Source organism: Notechis scutatus, chromosome 3 (genome assembly GCF_049901735.1).
Source record: "Notechis scutatus isolate UNSWTSFEM ecotype Mainland chromosome 3, rNotScu1.2, whole genome shotgun sequence".
Classification (NCBI taxonomy): Eukaryota; Metazoa; Chordata; class Lepidosauria; order Squamata; family Elapidae; genus Notechis; species Notechis scutatus.
The window spans coordinates 28,897,549-28,914,142 of NC_142011.1; the positions used below are offsets into that span (position 1 = coordinate 28,897,549).

A 16,594-nucleotide genomic window follows, 5' to 3' on the forward strand; every position below is an offset into this window, starting at 1 on the left:
ATGTAGATTGAATTTAAGTGCCTTAAAATCATTGAAATTAAGATATAAGCAAGATCGTAGGCCTACAGCAACAAAATAAGTATTTGCTTTGTTCCCAACTCAATGGTTGCAAAAGGAGGTATGAAAAATAATAGTCAGAATTCTAACCTTTTTTAATAAGCCAATGGCAATATCTGTATATAAAGTTCTTTCATGAGCTTCATCCAACATGATGACACTAAATAAAAGCCAAAATATATTTTTTAAAAAGATCCCAATCATGAAATGTTCATCACAACATTAAACATGCTTAGTTGCACCAAGCCAACAAATATAATTCATGATTTAATAGCCACAGTTAATATATTATGGAAATATTAATTATACACTTGTGACTCCCAAGCTTTAAAACTTCAACAGAATTACAACAAAGCATAATAAATTATACATCAATTCTCAGAAATACAACTCAAAATAATTAATAGAAAGTCAAGAATAACTTTTTATCTAAACCATGTCCTTTGTAGAAAATATAGACAAGAATTACATAACTATAGATGGGCTGAAAAAATTTTCTTGGGCTACATCTAGCTTTATTAGACTTAGATTTTGAATAACTTTATTGTCATTTTAAGTGTACACTAATTGGCATACATTAAAATGAAATTTCATTATATATAGCTCTCAAAAGGTCACCATCTCCAATGTACGCTACATAAATACATACATACATACTTACACAATTATTACACACATATATTACATGATCCAGAGAAACAACACAATCTAGTCTGGATATATGTACATGGTGAGAAAAATTAATCTTGTGAGTTTACCGGAAGGATGGCATAGGAACAAAACTTTGTACTATTCCACTGGCAAAATCTGGTCAATTAACCAAATAGATTCTTATTTCCCATCTGAGCGACTTAATTATATGACCCTTCAAAGCATATTTGGAGCACTCAGAAGAAGAGAAAAATAGAAGTGCTTACCCTGGGAGTTAACATTTACTTATATAACAGAAATGTTAATACAAACGAATAAATAGGTGGTATGTATTATAGCAAAGCTCAGAAAGACAAACAAAACAGGAATGAAAAGAACAATCTGCTTATGTAATGATGGTATTTTAACACCTCCTACGAATTGTGTCTATGTTTGTGTTTATGTGTGTAGATAGATAGATGGTAGGTAAGTATGTGTAGACAGACAGTCAGCCATTATCATTATTGTATTTGATTTATTGAAATAATAAACAAAACTCAGAATACAAGATTAGTCCCCAAATATTTATAGTACATTCAACAAAAATAAGAAAATAAAAAAGTAACAAAGAGAGGTAGAAATAAACACAGACAAAATGAAGTATTACCATTAATAGCTTAACAATAATTAGTGTTTACCTGTATCTGGTTAGTAATGGGTCGGCCATCATTTCCCTGACCAGCATTCCATCTGTCAGAAACTGTAACAAAGAAACAAAAACCCATCTATGTTTGTTCTGAAACAAGATTCATGGCCCCAAATTGCAGCAGTTGATAAGTAATTTCATCTACTTCCATGGGTTCAGAGATTAGTACAGCTCTTTTATATAAAGTAGCAGTATGTCTGCAGAAGACAAGGAATGCCTGGAAGAAACTGAAGGTTTGGAGAAGGACAAACAACATTAAAAAAAAGCAATAGTTGAGAATGCTAAATGGAACAAAATATTGTCTTCGCTGCAGTGGGAAAGAAGGACGATTGTTGAATTTTAAAAAGGTAGTATTTACAGCATGTAATCACTTATTTATTTAAATGAATGGCCATCCATCTCAAATGAACAAATCTGACATTTATTTCTATCATTTAAATGTGCTTTGGAATACTGGAACCACCCTGGACTCACTTAAGTATGTATGAAAGTGGCCCCACAGGCACTCAATTTACAACCAGAATTGGAACCAGACCTGATTTTATGACCATTTTTATGGCAGATCACCATGGTTGTTAAATGAATCACATGGTCATTAAGCAAATAATACAGTTAAGTGAATTCGGCATCCACGGTGGGTTTTTTTAAATCAGAAATTCAGGGAAACTCACATGACTGCAGGGCTCTGCAACCATCCTAAATTCAAGCCAGTTATCAAGAGTCTCAATTGCTATCATGTAACCGTGGGGATGGTGAAGTTATCATAAGTAAAGGTTATAAGACACTTTTTCCGACATGGTTGTAACTTAGAATCATTGTTAAATAAATGGTCTTAAGTCAAGGACTAACTGATTTGACTCTGAAAAACATTAGAACCTATTCAAAGCAGCTAACCAGCATTGTTCCCCAGTGTTCTCATCCCCAGAATGTACTGTTTCACTTGATCTTGACTGACCGGAAATATTCATAAATACTTTGAGGATAAATTACTTTAATTACCTCAAATAGATTACCTTAATTCTTGTAGCTTGTGGGTCAGTACAATCATCAAATCGAATGCAATATCCAACTTCATGGCCTAGTAAGGCACCCCTCTCCTCAGCTACCCGCTCTGCAATCTAGGAGAAAGAATAACATGACTATTACAAATAATAAACACATTTGATTTGTGAATATGTACTGTTTGCTGATCTTGCACAACTAGGAAAAAATAATGAAATAAAATTTGGTTAAATTGAGCTAATTCTGTTGGATCATTATGTAGTAGTTAGTTATAACCAATCTTTATATAGCAAGGCCCAGTTTCATTAATAAATACTGGCAATGCAATTATTCTGCTTCTACGAGGACGAAGAAAATAAAATAAAAGCTACTGTTCTTAAAAATTGCACCAGAACAAGGACTCCAACACAAGAAAGCTGGAAGTTCTCCAAAACTTTCTTTTCACCAGAAAACTGGCAGACTCTTGGCGATTTCCCCTTCATCATCAGAAATGCATTATTTGGTGGCAGCTGTAAAACACTCTCACTACTAAAGAGGTGTACTTTGTGCCAAAAAGATTGTGTAACAGAAGCACCAGACATATTTTTGGATCCAAATGAAGACTATAAAAAGGAAACTTCAATTTAAGAAATGACATTGTCTGCTCCATGTTTCTGTATGAAAAGGCACCAGAGAGAGGAATTATTTGATGGCATTCATTAGCTTTTTAAAGAGATGACATTATGGGAAAGAAATAAAACATCTGCAATGATTTGACACTCAATGAATTAAAAATTTTGACCCATTATTTTAAAGCTTTCTTATGCCTGTTTCTCCTGTCACAGTTTTGTGTCTTCAGGACTATTTTACAATATTCCATCAGTGAACAATTAGTTATAAATCTAAATAAACAAAAGCATAATCTTATCAATTAATATTTGCTGCACCAAAGATAGAAATGTCCAAGTGCATTTCACACTTGTTCTTCAAAATGGGCCACGTGATAAATTTCAGCAACCTTGAAATGAACCATGGCTAAACCCACGCATAAACACAAAGCTGAAATGACACATTTTAATCATATTTATATAATGCTATACTTTAATAAATATAGAAAATCTTTCAAATACAATGCCTATAATTCAAGACAAATATAGCAAACCTTTTACAAAGTTCCAAAATTGTTAAGTAATTTGTGTAGTACATTTCATGCTCTTCAAGTAAATGTGGCTATGCGATCAAAGCAACTATTTAGCACTATTTACTAATTTTCCTAATTTTATAGATTAAACTGGTCTTTATCACTCTGGGGAGTCAACAGAGTAAATGGGTCAAATCTTAGGAGCATCTAATCTTGCATGCATTTGGCATTCTCACAGGGTGGTGACTATTTTTAAATTTTATTTATTTATTTTTTTAGAAATTCATACATGAACTAATTTGCAAATCATGCAGCAGAACCTAGGGGATGAAATTGTAGCTCCAGGCATAGTCTGATCATTCTGCTATTGAGACAGTACACTGAATCCAACCCTTTTCTAAAGGTGAAAATGAAGGAGTAGCATAGAAAACCTTTCCTATAAGTGTTTGTAGTTGTAATCATCCTCTTCTATTATAAGCAGCAGGAGAAAATATAACTAATGGCTGCTTTAAACTTCCTCCCTGGTCAGAAACCAGGAGGACATAGAATGTTTCATCCATAAGACCAACTGATATGCCTCAGATTTAATCACTTATATATCCCCAACACCAAACTTTATTGATATGGAAAGAACTCAGCTTAGGAAGTAGAAAGGGAGTTCCAATGTCAGTCTCCCTCTAAATTTAGAATCAAAATGGATTAATCTTATTAGAAAGAAAGAACCCTCTTGGAGACATAGCCAATGGCAGTGTCCAAAGAAATATAAAACTAAGCAAAATCAATTTATCTTGTATACTATTTAATTCCATTAAATGACAACCCATTACTGAAACCAAGATAACTTTCAAATCAATTTAATAGATTTAATAAAATATCCAATATCTCATTAAACATGTATAAGCACTTTAGCATTCCCAAAATAGCTCTTTGGAACCAAGTTATCCACTACAAGATCCTTTTGTGCCCTTTGTCAAAAAGTTTTAACCCATGCAATGAATTATAATGAAATATACCGATATACCGTCAAAGACATTCCAGATTTTTACCGGTCTGCTGTATAGGTAGAATTATACAAAACAAATAGTTTTAGATAGACCATATCTGATCCCAAAGTGTACTTTTCAGATGTTTGGGTCTGTATATGGAATGAAGCAAAACTGTTTTGTTTCACATGTAAACAGAGAAGTGATTATTCTGGACAGAAATGGTTTGGGCAAGTACAGGAACAGTAGGAAAAAGCAAATGAAAATTTTGTTTATGATGGCATGAATAGATATCAGGATCAGTCACTGAGAGAAGGCAGGGGAAGAAGGAAAGGGAAGAAGGTGCTGAGAAATGGGAAGCAGATCACTATACAGGAAAAGCAGAAGAGATTGTAAGAGAGAACAATGGGCACCAGGTTGGCTCTACCTGTCTTCCTTGAGTAAAATTATTATTTGCAGAGCTGCAACATAATCAAGTCTACTTTCCTCCACATATGAAGGCATGATGTTTTTTTCCAGGACAAGGAAATTGTTACCAAAACCTATGTTCAATTATGAAAAGCATCAGTGTGTTGTGACTATAGACAGGTCCTAACCGCAAATTACTGCCCTCACATCAAATAAAAAAGAAAAGAAAATATACATTCTAAGATACTATTGCAAAAAATTTCAATGAAAACCTGTAGAAAGTATTTATCTATACCTTTATCAGTGTCTCATAGATGTTAACAAATGTCAGGAATGCTTAATGTATTTGCAAATACTTTATGACAAACTTTACAACTTGATTAAAATATCTGACGTTCTGTAAAAATAATATATAGAGAAATCTCAGAACTTGGAATCCAGGCCACTCACTGAAATACAAGCAACTCTCCGAGGTTGTGTTACTCCCACTATCCGGCCTTCAGCAGTCCAACCAGCTTCTGTTAGATACTATCATGGGAAAAATATTTATTAGAATCGATGAATAAATTCTATATTAATCATGGTTTTTAATTATTTTTCATTTCTATCAATTTCTATTTTCTTGCCAGTCATGTGTCTCACTGGGGAAAAAATGTAGATCTAATGTAGAGATAATCTTTGAGTTGCGACAGCTATTGGGAATGGCATAATTAAGCAATGCAGTCATAAAATGTGATGTCATGTGATCACATTACTTAGTGATGACTCTCCTGGCAGTCCTGGCTGCCACTGTAATTTCAAGATCCGTGGGTCATTAAGCATGAAATGGTGGCGGTCCAGGTAAGGAGAGCAAAGGTGCCATGTCCTGGAAAGTTGAAGGTTCTTCTGGAATTTTATGAAAGATGTTACTGGTGGTTACAGATAGAAAGGGAACTAGTAGCAAATCATCATATGGTCCCATTTTCCAGAAAGTTTTGAATAAAGACAGTGCTTTAGTGGCAAGAACAAATTCTAGACATAAATTAGTTATTGTAAGATATAACAGCAAAGAATTAGTGCTAATGTGAACATTGTAAAATACTTTCATTAGATCAATAATTATCCAGAAAAAGTATGAATTAACCATGGAGTTAATGCAATTATTTGCAAATGTTAATTTGAAACTGAAGAATATTTTTGAATATGCTCCTCTGCTACAAATAGCTGGCTTCAATTCAAATAAAAAAGGTAGTTCCATGTTCTAGTTAATCCAGCTGGACCATTTGGCAAATTAGATATGATTATTTAGAATCATTAATTCCAGCAGGCCTACCAATTCAATGACTTCTGATCAGCGTTCATGAATTACAAACTAGCCATGGTTATGAAGGCTATGACATACAAGCAGAAAAAGAAAATTATAAATGATACAAATATGCTTATTATTAAAGGACATTACAAGTAGTCCTTGAATTACGACAGACACTGGGGACAGAATTTCCATCACGAAGCAATGTGATCACAAAACACATTTTCACATGACCATATTGCTTAGTGATGGCAATTTGGTTCGCTAACCAAATCCAACCTGTTGCTAGACAAGGACCCAACACAATACAAGCTTGGTCTCTCCCAGCCTCAAGCCTTGGTAAGATAAAGGATTGTCTCCTCTTCAACTCCCCCCACCAATCCATCCCAGGATCTCTGCCACTTTTAACCACCTTGTACTCCACCATCTAGGACAGAGGTAGGGAAACTTGGCTCCTTTAACACTTATGGACTTCAACTCCCAGAATTCCTGAATGAGCCATAAAAGGTTCCCCATCCCTGGCCTACTGGTTTTTCAGTTGTGGGGGAAATCAATTTTTGACTTGAAGGGGACTGTTTAATATACAAATGTATATGTCCTACAACTGAAAAACCAGTAGGCCAGGGATGGGGAACCTTTTATGGCTCACTCAAAAATTCTGGGAGTTGAAGTCCATAAGTGATAAAAGAGCAAAGTTTCCCTACCCCTGATCTAGGCCAACCTTGCTGTCCCTTGTTCACTGGCCCTGTCATCCTTGCCACCCTGTGCTTGCTGGTCCTATAATGGCAAGGGGGCTTTGCTGGCCCTTGATGACCTCTGCAATCTTATCCCAGCCAAAGCAGATGAAGCATGCTGCATATGCCTTGTCCAAATTGTATGCCCGCTTCTTGTGAAGCGTGGCAGAGCCAGGGCAGAAAGGCCAGCAGGAGCAGCAAGGCCAGTAAGCACCGAATGGTAGGGGCAGCAAGCACAGGGCAAAAAGGCTAAGCCAGCTAGCACAAAGTCACAAAGCTGGCAGGAACAGCCAGCGGGCACAAGCCAACAGTGCTAGAAGAGCATAGGGCAGACAAAAGGACAGAGAGAGTGATACATCCATCCATGGAAAACATTTGAAAATCAGGTCAAGTATTCCATTAACAAACAAATAAATGCAGACTATTAATACTTACTTGGGGAATCTGAGTGCTTTTCCCACATCCTGTTTCTCCAACAATCACTAATGTCTGATAGTTTTCTACCAGATAAAGGATATGATTTCTAAGCTGGAAGAGAAATAAATATTCAGGCATGGATTAAAGTACCTCATAAAAGAAATTTCAATAAAGGGGTAAGGATGCAATCCATTCTATGACAGCACTATGGGAATATTTAGGTAGAATGCTTTATCTCATATATTCTTAAACAAACCATAAAACAGATTTATTTGTACTATAAATTATTTTAAAAGATTATACTAACAATAAAATATATAAAATAATATCACACAATGACACAAGGAGACACATAATCTTTACCAAGCAATCTGCAATCTAGCACAAAATTCTTATAGCCATGCAATTCAACTCATGTTTACATCAACAGTGAAAGTGGCAGGCTTGTATTACTGTCACAATGTTCCCATACATTGATAGGAAAAATTATTCTGTCACAGCATAATGTGACTTACATAGAAGTTAAAAATACATTTATTTTCTATTTTGCAAGATCAGTTTGAAATATGAAAAGCTAGAGCATACCTAAATGGCAATGCTTGCAATTCTGCAGTTCAAAGTAATAAAAGTAATTCATACCTTAAAAACAGGCAGCTTTTGCCTCTGTTGCTCAATAGAAAGGGAAATAAAGGGATTATAGATGACCGAAACACTTGAACTTTCAGCAGCATTCTGTCTTTCCTCTGAGAGGCTGACACCAGGTCCTTCTGTACCTACATACCCAAGCAAACAAACTATTATTAATCTGATGTCAATTCTTACAAAAACATAAAGGTCAAAAAATGTTTTTGTTCACAAACTTACTTGTAATTCGACATACTACATTTAAGAGAGAATTAGTCTTCACAAATCCAGAGCTTTTCAGTTTTGTATTTTAAAAGACTTAAAAAAAAACACAACTTGCTGGCATACCAGTCATGTCCATATCTGATGAGGAGAGACTGTTATTCAGTTATGTATATTTCAATTGTCTCAAAGTTGAATTTTCTAATGCACTGTGTATAGTGCAGGTTTTTTTAAAAAATAATGCTTCAGAGATTAAAACAAGAGCTACCATTACTGGTAGCAGACTGAAATATATGCTTTTCTATGATACTACCGTAGATACCATGATTATGAGGAATTAAAATGCTGGATTTAAAAAATCTAAACAGTTTGGGCTGCTGACAAAGTCCCGATTGTGCTTTTGGGTATCCTCTGCTGTCAGCAGGATTAGACATAGTGCCTCCATACTTGCCCTAATGACCTCTTGCTGACTTTCAATATTGTTGACCAGTTGAATCAGCTCAGAGAGTTGGAGTTTACATGGCATGTTTTTGCACTGGTTCACTTCCTTCATTCAAGGTCATTTCAAGTTGGTCGTGTTTGGAAAGGAGAAATCTCACCAATGGCCCCTACAACGTGGGGTGTCACAGTGCTTGGTGCTTTCTCTTCTCCTTTCCAGAATCTACATGAGGCCACTGTTGAACTCATCCATTGCACGAAGTGAGGTATCACCACTGACCATACTCAATTATATATTTCCCTCCCTGCTAAATGCCTCATCCGAGTTCCTGAAGGTTGTGAGAGTCTGGATGGGGAACAACAGACTTCAGCTGAACCCTGGCAAAACTAAACAGTTTTCATTCTGGGGACCCACTGATTCCAGGATCTTTCATGTTGGATGAGGTTGCACTACCAGAAACTTCAGATGGTACAGAACGTTCTTGCACTGGCACTTACATATGCTTCTAGGGCAGCACGTTACACTTCTGTTTCACAGGCTGGCTTGGTTGCTAGTTTGCTTCTGGGTTCAGTTTTGGTGCTGGTTTTAACCTTTAAAGCTATTCGTGGTATAGGACTGGTTATCTGAGAAGCTGTCTCTGCCCAATTATATTACTCGCCCTATTGCAGAAAAGGCATGTTACGGGTACCATCAGCTAGGGATCTATGTTTGATTAGTCCCAGGAGATGGGCCTCTGCTGTGGCATCCTCCTTACGGAACATTCTTTCCCCTAAAATTAGAATGGCCCTTTTTGACTTTTTGTTAAGGTGCTTCAATACCTGGTTATGTTTCCAAGTCTGGGGCTCCCAGGAAACTGGAGATCTGTTCTGATGGCTCCATTGCTGAGGGAACCATTTTTATCCTCCTTTCACCCAGTGTTAGTTTTATTTTTATGCTATTTATTACTGCAACTTTTTATATTTTTATCAGTTTTTTAAAATGATTTATTGCAATGCTCCTGCTTTGGGAGAAATGGGCAGCTATATAAATTTGATTGATAGATTGATTGAGACAGACAGACAGGTGTCCTGCTGTTTTACCTAGCCCTTCATAGTCAAGCAACCAACAGGATTGGTAGCTAGAGCTTTCAAATAATTTCACACCAACACAGTTAAGTGAGTTTTGCCCCATTTTACAACCTGTCTTGACACAGTTAAGTAAATCAAGTGCAGTTGTTAAGTCAGTAACATGATTGTTAAGTCAATCTGGCTTCCCCATTGATTTTGCTTGTCAGAAAGTCGCACAAGGTGATCATATGAGCCTGAGACACTACAACCATCATAAATATGAGCCGGTTGCCAAAAGTTTGAATTTTGAACACATGATCATGGGGATGGTGCAAAATGGTTGTGTCTGTTTTTTTCAATACCATTATAAATTTTAATGGTCACTAAATGAATGGTTGTAAGTCAAGGATCACATGTATATGTAAGCTGCAGTGGGCTCTTCATTTTGCAGGAGGAAAAAAATCATTCCAACTTGATTACATAATTAATTGCTGTTCTTATGTTTCATCAAATCAACACTGACTCCTGCTGACTCAGGAACAAGTCCATGCACTTTCCTTGGCAATAGTGGTTTGCCTTTGTCTTTTTCCTACAGATGAGAGAGAGTAACTAGTCCAAACTCATCTAGCTGGTTTTGGTGTTTAAGGCAAGCCTAGAACTCCTGGTCTCCCAGTTGCTAGCCTGGTGGCTGTACCTCAAATTGGCTCATGTACCATAAACAGCATATTACTATTTTAAGATATTATCAGCAATATCAAGCAGCATGCATATGCACATCTTCACATGTTGCAATTCAAAAAGTTGCTGTAAATTTACGTTTGCCAAAATTTACCATTAGCTACAATTTATACCACACAAATGCTTTTTTAATTATATAATATGAATGTATTGCTATCAATTCAGTGTAATAGCTTGCCCAGAAACCATATTATTGCTGTCTGAACACATCTCAAAAGTAAGATTTGGAAAAAGTTTCTTTAACATGTCATGGATATTTTCAAAATTATGCAGCACAGAAATTAACTTAATTCATAGATTGCACTATGCGAAAAATGTTAGTTGGTTTTGCTCTATATGTTATATAAACCATATAGCAGTGGTGGCTAACCTTTTTCGGCTCCTGTGCCAAAAATTGTGCACGCGCTCACATGCTAGCATCCAGAAGGAATTGCACGTGCGTCCCCAATTCCCCCTGCACATGCGCGCACAATCCTTCCCTGCTGCCCTTACCTGCACTGCGCCTCCCAGCTGATTGTCGGCCTCTTTGAGGCCTTTTTCAGACTCCCAGAGGCTTGAGGACAGCTTCTGCAGCCTTTCCAGGCTGAAAAATAAGCCCATTTCATCACTTCCTGTAATACCGGAAGAGACAAAATGGGCCTATTTTTCAGCCTGCAAAGGCTGCAGAAGCTGCCCTCAAGCCTCTGGGAGGCCGAAAAAGGCCTCAAACAGGCCGAAAATCAGTTGGAAGGTACGCACATGTGCAGTGAGGTAAGTTTGCTTGCGGCTCACGTGCCAGCACAAATGGCTTTGCGTGGCAAACCTGTGGCACGCGTGCCATAGGTTTGCCATCATGGCCCTATAGTATAGGGTTTACATAATATATAGAGCAAAATCAACTAATTTTTTCTTCAACAATCTTCACTTTATTTTTTGTACTTCAAAAATTTGTACTCTATTTCTAAATTTTGATATTTTTTGTATATGATTTACTATTTACATATGAAGAACAAAGTGCATATAACTATTATGGTCATACTAAATATCAGCACCCATCAAAACTGACCACTAATTGTATATAACAGTCATTTGATAAGTAGTTGTTTAAAAATTGTATATTAAACTTCCTTGCAAGTAAATATTCATAGAATTATTCAAACACATATTTAGCATCAAAAATCATATTACAAATTGGCAGCCATCAGCCGGTTTTTCTTCTTCTACCCTTCAATAACTTAAAAGGATGCAGGATAAAATGGGTTAATAGAAATGTGAGGAAATATTAGGTTGTATGTAGAACAATGTATGCTTATACAGAATTATCAAATTGTTATAGATTTTTCCTAGAACAAAATGTATCAAACTTTGTAATCTATTCAAAATCATTGTAAAAAAGGCTAGAAATACTACTCTTAAAATCTGGATATACAGTAACCACCGAAGAACCACCGTCTCTATGTTCTTTCTAGAAATCAAGAGAGATCAGTTCAAGGGCAAATTATTTTTTCACTGAAATATAAAATATTCATTAATAATCTCAGAAAGAAGTGGTCATTATATTGATAAAATAATGAAAAATACTTAAAAAATAAAAATTTTGACATGCTCATGCTCTACAATCTTCCTTAGAACCCAAAGGTGTGAATGATTACAGCATTAAGAAATGTGTTCGTTGAACGATGGCATTAATAGTTCAACAAAGGTATATTTATACAGAATATTAAAAACTATATCATCAGTTTTTGTGGCATTAAGATGCAGACAAATTCCACATACTCTTTTGTAATTGCAAATAAGATACCAGAAACAATCTGTATTCATATACAGATAATTATACAAGGGAAACTATAGCTGCAAACACTGTGCCTCAGCTGTTAAGGAGGTTAACTCCATGTCTAAAAGTGAGCAGTATTTGAATTTAAATATTAATAGCTCTATAAAATTAAGTTTCTGCATTGGAAAACTGTCTTCCAATTATCCTTCATGCCAGAAAAACCACAAAATGCAAATAGATAAAAGCTACCATGTAAATTGCTTAGGACTGCAGAAGATCCTGTTATCACAGCACTTGACTGCCATTGCATTTACATATAATGAGCTAGCAAGAACAACATCTAATTCTGAGAATTTTTACCTTACTACTTTTTAGTGAAGTTGAAGCTTTTCCTCAATTTCACAATGCCCCTTTAAAATTTAAGATCATATATTTTCAGTTCATATGACAGTTATCTTAAAATCATTTCAAGTTATTACTGCTTTGTACAGAATAAAAGTAGATTTATTTTGCCATTGTGCTAGTTAGCATTCATTGCCTATTAAAATAGGTAAATTCCTTTTTAAAAAAAAATCACGGAAGAGACTAATGCACCCCCCTCAATATATTTTAAATGTAAATATCTTGTGGTTTGCCTCTAAAGAGGTTCACTGGAACAAAAGAAGGTGGTTGTATTTATAGGTGTATTAATTTTGAATACTCTATAACTAGTATTAGACTGGTCATATATTCAGTGATAAACCCCATGACCTAAAAGAGTCTTCACTTAGCGAATGTATGAGTGGAATCTTATGGATTTTTTTTTGTATATCAAGTAGCTTAATCTCGATGCATTTATTTAACGCCACCTAAACGAGGTAAATATGTCCATTACATACCATTTCATAGCATTGGGGGAGTGAGGGGAAGCAGGAGGACCGCCAATAAAGGGAAGCACAATTTTCTCAATTCCAAATTCACAAGCCTCTAAGTCAAATGAACGTCATGTTCAAAGGTTAAATATGAGGATGATTTGAACAGGTGCAGAATAACTTTTCTTTTAGACTTGTTAATTTGTGACCGACTACCTATTTTTATTTTTATTTTACTTATTTAATGAGTCACAAGAATCGCACGTCCGTCCTCCAAAATAGAGCATCGTTGCATTCCCTATCGCCTACCATGCGCGTCCTTTCGCAAACTTGAAATACGTTTCCACCAAAACTAGAGCAAAACAAACCTCACCCTTCCACTCCTTATTCCCTCCCGTGGCATTTATATTCCCGTCCCTTCCAAGAAATTCAAGGCTTACCCGGTTTCCAAAACTTCAACGGACCCACGGGCGCCGCCATCTTCGGGTGAAAGGTCAAAAAGACAAGAACGAAGCCTCTCGCCATTGCAAGGATCATGTGATCGAGAGGCGTTTGGCGATTGGCTGGTGGTTACCATGGCTTCTTTCCCTCGCATTTGCGAAGCGGCTGTCTCTCCTCCAAACTACCACCCAACAGCAGAGCTTCAGCGGGGGGTGGAGGTGTCTTTCGAGGGTTGCGTTAGATTTCAGGCTCTCTGTAGTTTTGCGTTCCCGAGAGGCCAGCCTTTAGGATATTTTAAAGGCTTCGGCAGAACCGCAGAAGCGGTTTGCTATGAACTCCTTTGACAATAGCGTTTTTCAACCTTGGTAACTTTTAAGATGTGTGGATTTCAATTCCCAGAATTCCACATGCTCCTATTTCGAATTAAATCTGAAAGTAATTCTCTCACCAACCTCGCAGGTCCAGTATAACCCTACCTTTTCAAAAATAGCTGGATTTCAAAGTTTTGGAACATAATGTGACATTAACATTCTTAACATTAAAAAAAAATCACCATAGATCTTCTTAAATACATTAAAATATTACAGTCCATTGGGTAAGAGTAACATAGCTGGTAACAGCATCCCCCATTGCAAAATTTTGTTTCAGATCCCATTTATATTCTGTATTTAGATGCATTATACACTGCCTTGCTCAATTTGGCATATTCCAGATCAGCTGGGCCAGAGGATCATGCTTACTGGGAATTCTAGGAATTTCAGTCCCATTACATCTCAAATCTCATTGAGGACATCTGCACTTTGACAACTACACATATACCCATCATTATTCGATGATAAGTAATCCTTCATGAATTATGTTGATAGCATAGAGATGATTATTTCAAGTGGTATTTTTCTGCTGAAGACATAAGGGGTTAATTTGTTTATTGACTGGATTTCTGTCCCTTTCCATTCAGGTATTCAAGGCACCATATGTAGCAATTCCTATTTTTTGCACAAGAACCCTGCGATAGGCTGGATTCAGACAGTGAGTATCTCAAATTCAGCCAGTAAATTTCTGCAATTGAAAGTATTCTTCTGTGATTGAAAATATTTTGAGGAGCACAGTAATTTACAACCCTCAATTACTGAAATTAGAGGAAACACTATCCATTAGGAAAATTTCTTGCCTTAATAAATCTATGGTCACTCTTTTACCATCAATTCATGAATTTTTCATTAGCTTTTCCAACTAATCTGGTTCCTGATGTATAGGAAAAAATTTCCAGTACTGGAATATTTCAGATGCTAAGTAAATAATCCAAAGTGATGGAGAAGGAAATAATAGTTATTAAAATATATCTCGTACTGGTATTAACTAAGAAGATATTTTTCAGATTGAAGTATCTTTATCTTTAATCACTCCCATGGTATTTTATCCTTATTTTGTTTTATCTTTTGTAAACCATTTTGATAGTTTCGAATAAACAGCATATTAAATATATTACATAAATATAAATTTGTAATATAGGTGGAAACAATAAAGGCCTAATGAGAGATGCATTCTTTTCTCCCTATCCAGGTGTAGAGATTCATCATTTTCAGTTTTATATAAATGTACTTTGATCAGGGGAATCATATTTTGATCGAATGTTTTGATCTAATATAAACATATTAGATAAAGGTAGTAAGCAAACCATTTAAAATAATGTATATTTGATTCTATAAGTCTAGTGATAATGCATCAGCGTGCTGGGCAAAAGGCAGACTGTGATGCTACCAATAGTTTTGAAGCTGTTGCTGGGGATGCCTTGGTTATTCAAGGTTGCCATTTTCCATACCTGAATCCCCTAAAGATGTCATCACTTTCACAGAAACCAGAATAGCCTTAAATAATCCCACATGGAGTGGGAGTGGGGAACTCACATAAATGATTTTATGGGAGTCAGTTTTGCTAGAAGATCATCAGTGATCCTGCACCTTTCCTTGGAAATGTAGAAATTTACTAACTTCTTGTCTATATGTAGCATCTAATTTTTGATGATCATTATCATGTGCCTATATAAATTCATCTTTAGATGTTGCTTTCTAGAAACTTGAAGTACAGCTCTTTCATAAAAAGAAATAGATAATAGGTCCTACTCAATTTCAGCACATTATAAATGTATCCATAAATATCAATTCCAATCCAAGTAGAGGATTATTTTAATATGGGATTCCTGGTTTAATTGGTCTGAAAAATTAACTTTTTTCAAGCATTTCTAAGTTAAATTACAATTATAAATACCTCTGAATATTCAAAATTGTAGTTAAAGCTGTCTAATGTGAAGAAAAATGAGTTTTTGTCATCTACATGGATCAGTTAATAAGAGAAAAGCCTTGTCATACTCCAAAACAGCATTCTTTAAAAATCATAGTCAAAACAATCATTCTTACAAATGAGTGCAAGGCAGAGGTATTAAAAAAATAAGACGAAAAAGAAACCTGTGTTACAGCACATTAATAGTCAAAAAAGAACCCAAAGGTGCTCTTTCAAGAGGCAACTGGACTTTCTGGATTTCTTTGAAGACATTTGAAAAGCGGAAGAAGCTTTTTAAATGGAAGCGAAGTCTTCAAAGAAAAACCAGAAAGTCCAGTTGCCTCTTGAAAAAGCACCTTTGGGACAACCACAACCTGGATGACTGAGAATCTCATAGACAATCAAATAACTGAATCTGTTCTCACTGAATATGAAAAAATGTCAGAAGTGGCAAGGAAGCAAAACAAAGCAGGTGGACAAGTATGAGTGAAACAAGAGTATCCAGGAAGAGAAAATAACAGTGAATGACCTTGTGGGAGTATTCTACTCTGTAGTGTTCTGTGGATCCATCCTGATTGTTGACCTTTTCCTCTTTCCAGATCAGTTCCCAGATTTTTAAAAAATGAAATGGAAGAATGGGAACATGAAGGTAGGACTTAGTTAAATCTATGGAGGTAAGAAAATCCCCCTCCCCAATTCCCTCCAGAATAGACCTGAAATTGCGGTTTGGTCAGAATCAAAGCCCTCGTCAGAATAATTTCTATCCATCAGCTGTCAGATGGGTTGGAATGAGTACTCTCAGCAGGAGCATAAGCGGACCCTGAATGAATGGAGAGATCATCCTCATAATAAAAC

General features: G+C 35.9%; 1 protein-coding gene across 6 annotated transcripts in view; it reads right to left on the reverse strand.

Moving 5' to 3' along the window:
• The window catches only part of DHX35 (DEAH-box helicase 35), a 33,605-nt gene extending 20,050 nt beyond the window's left edge, over positions 1-13,555 (reverse strand). For 5 of the 6 annotated variants that reach the window (XM_087959371.1, XM_026665066.2, XM_026665065.2 and 2 more), the window contains exons 1-7: positions 13,459-13,547; positions 7,985-8,118; positions 7,364-7,456; positions 5,357-5,434; positions 2,407-2,511; positions 1,386-1,447; positions 148-217 (exon numbers count right to left, since the gene is read on the reverse strand). In XM_087959371.1, the coding sequence (XP_087815497.1) occupies positions 148-217; positions 1,386-1,447; positions 2,407-2,511; positions 5,357-5,434; positions 7,364-7,456; positions 7,985-8,118; positions 13,459-13,543 (627 nt within the window). In that variant the 5' untranslated portion in view covers positions 13,544-13,547. Of the gene's footprint in view, positions 1-147; positions 218-1,385; positions 1,448-2,406; positions 2,512-5,356; positions 5,435-7,363; positions 7,457-7,984; positions 8,119-13,458 lie in introns of all 6 variants that reach the window. The other variant, XM_026665063.2, reaches the window with a different exon arrangement.
• Positions 13,556-16,594: the final 3,039 nt, after the last annotated feature.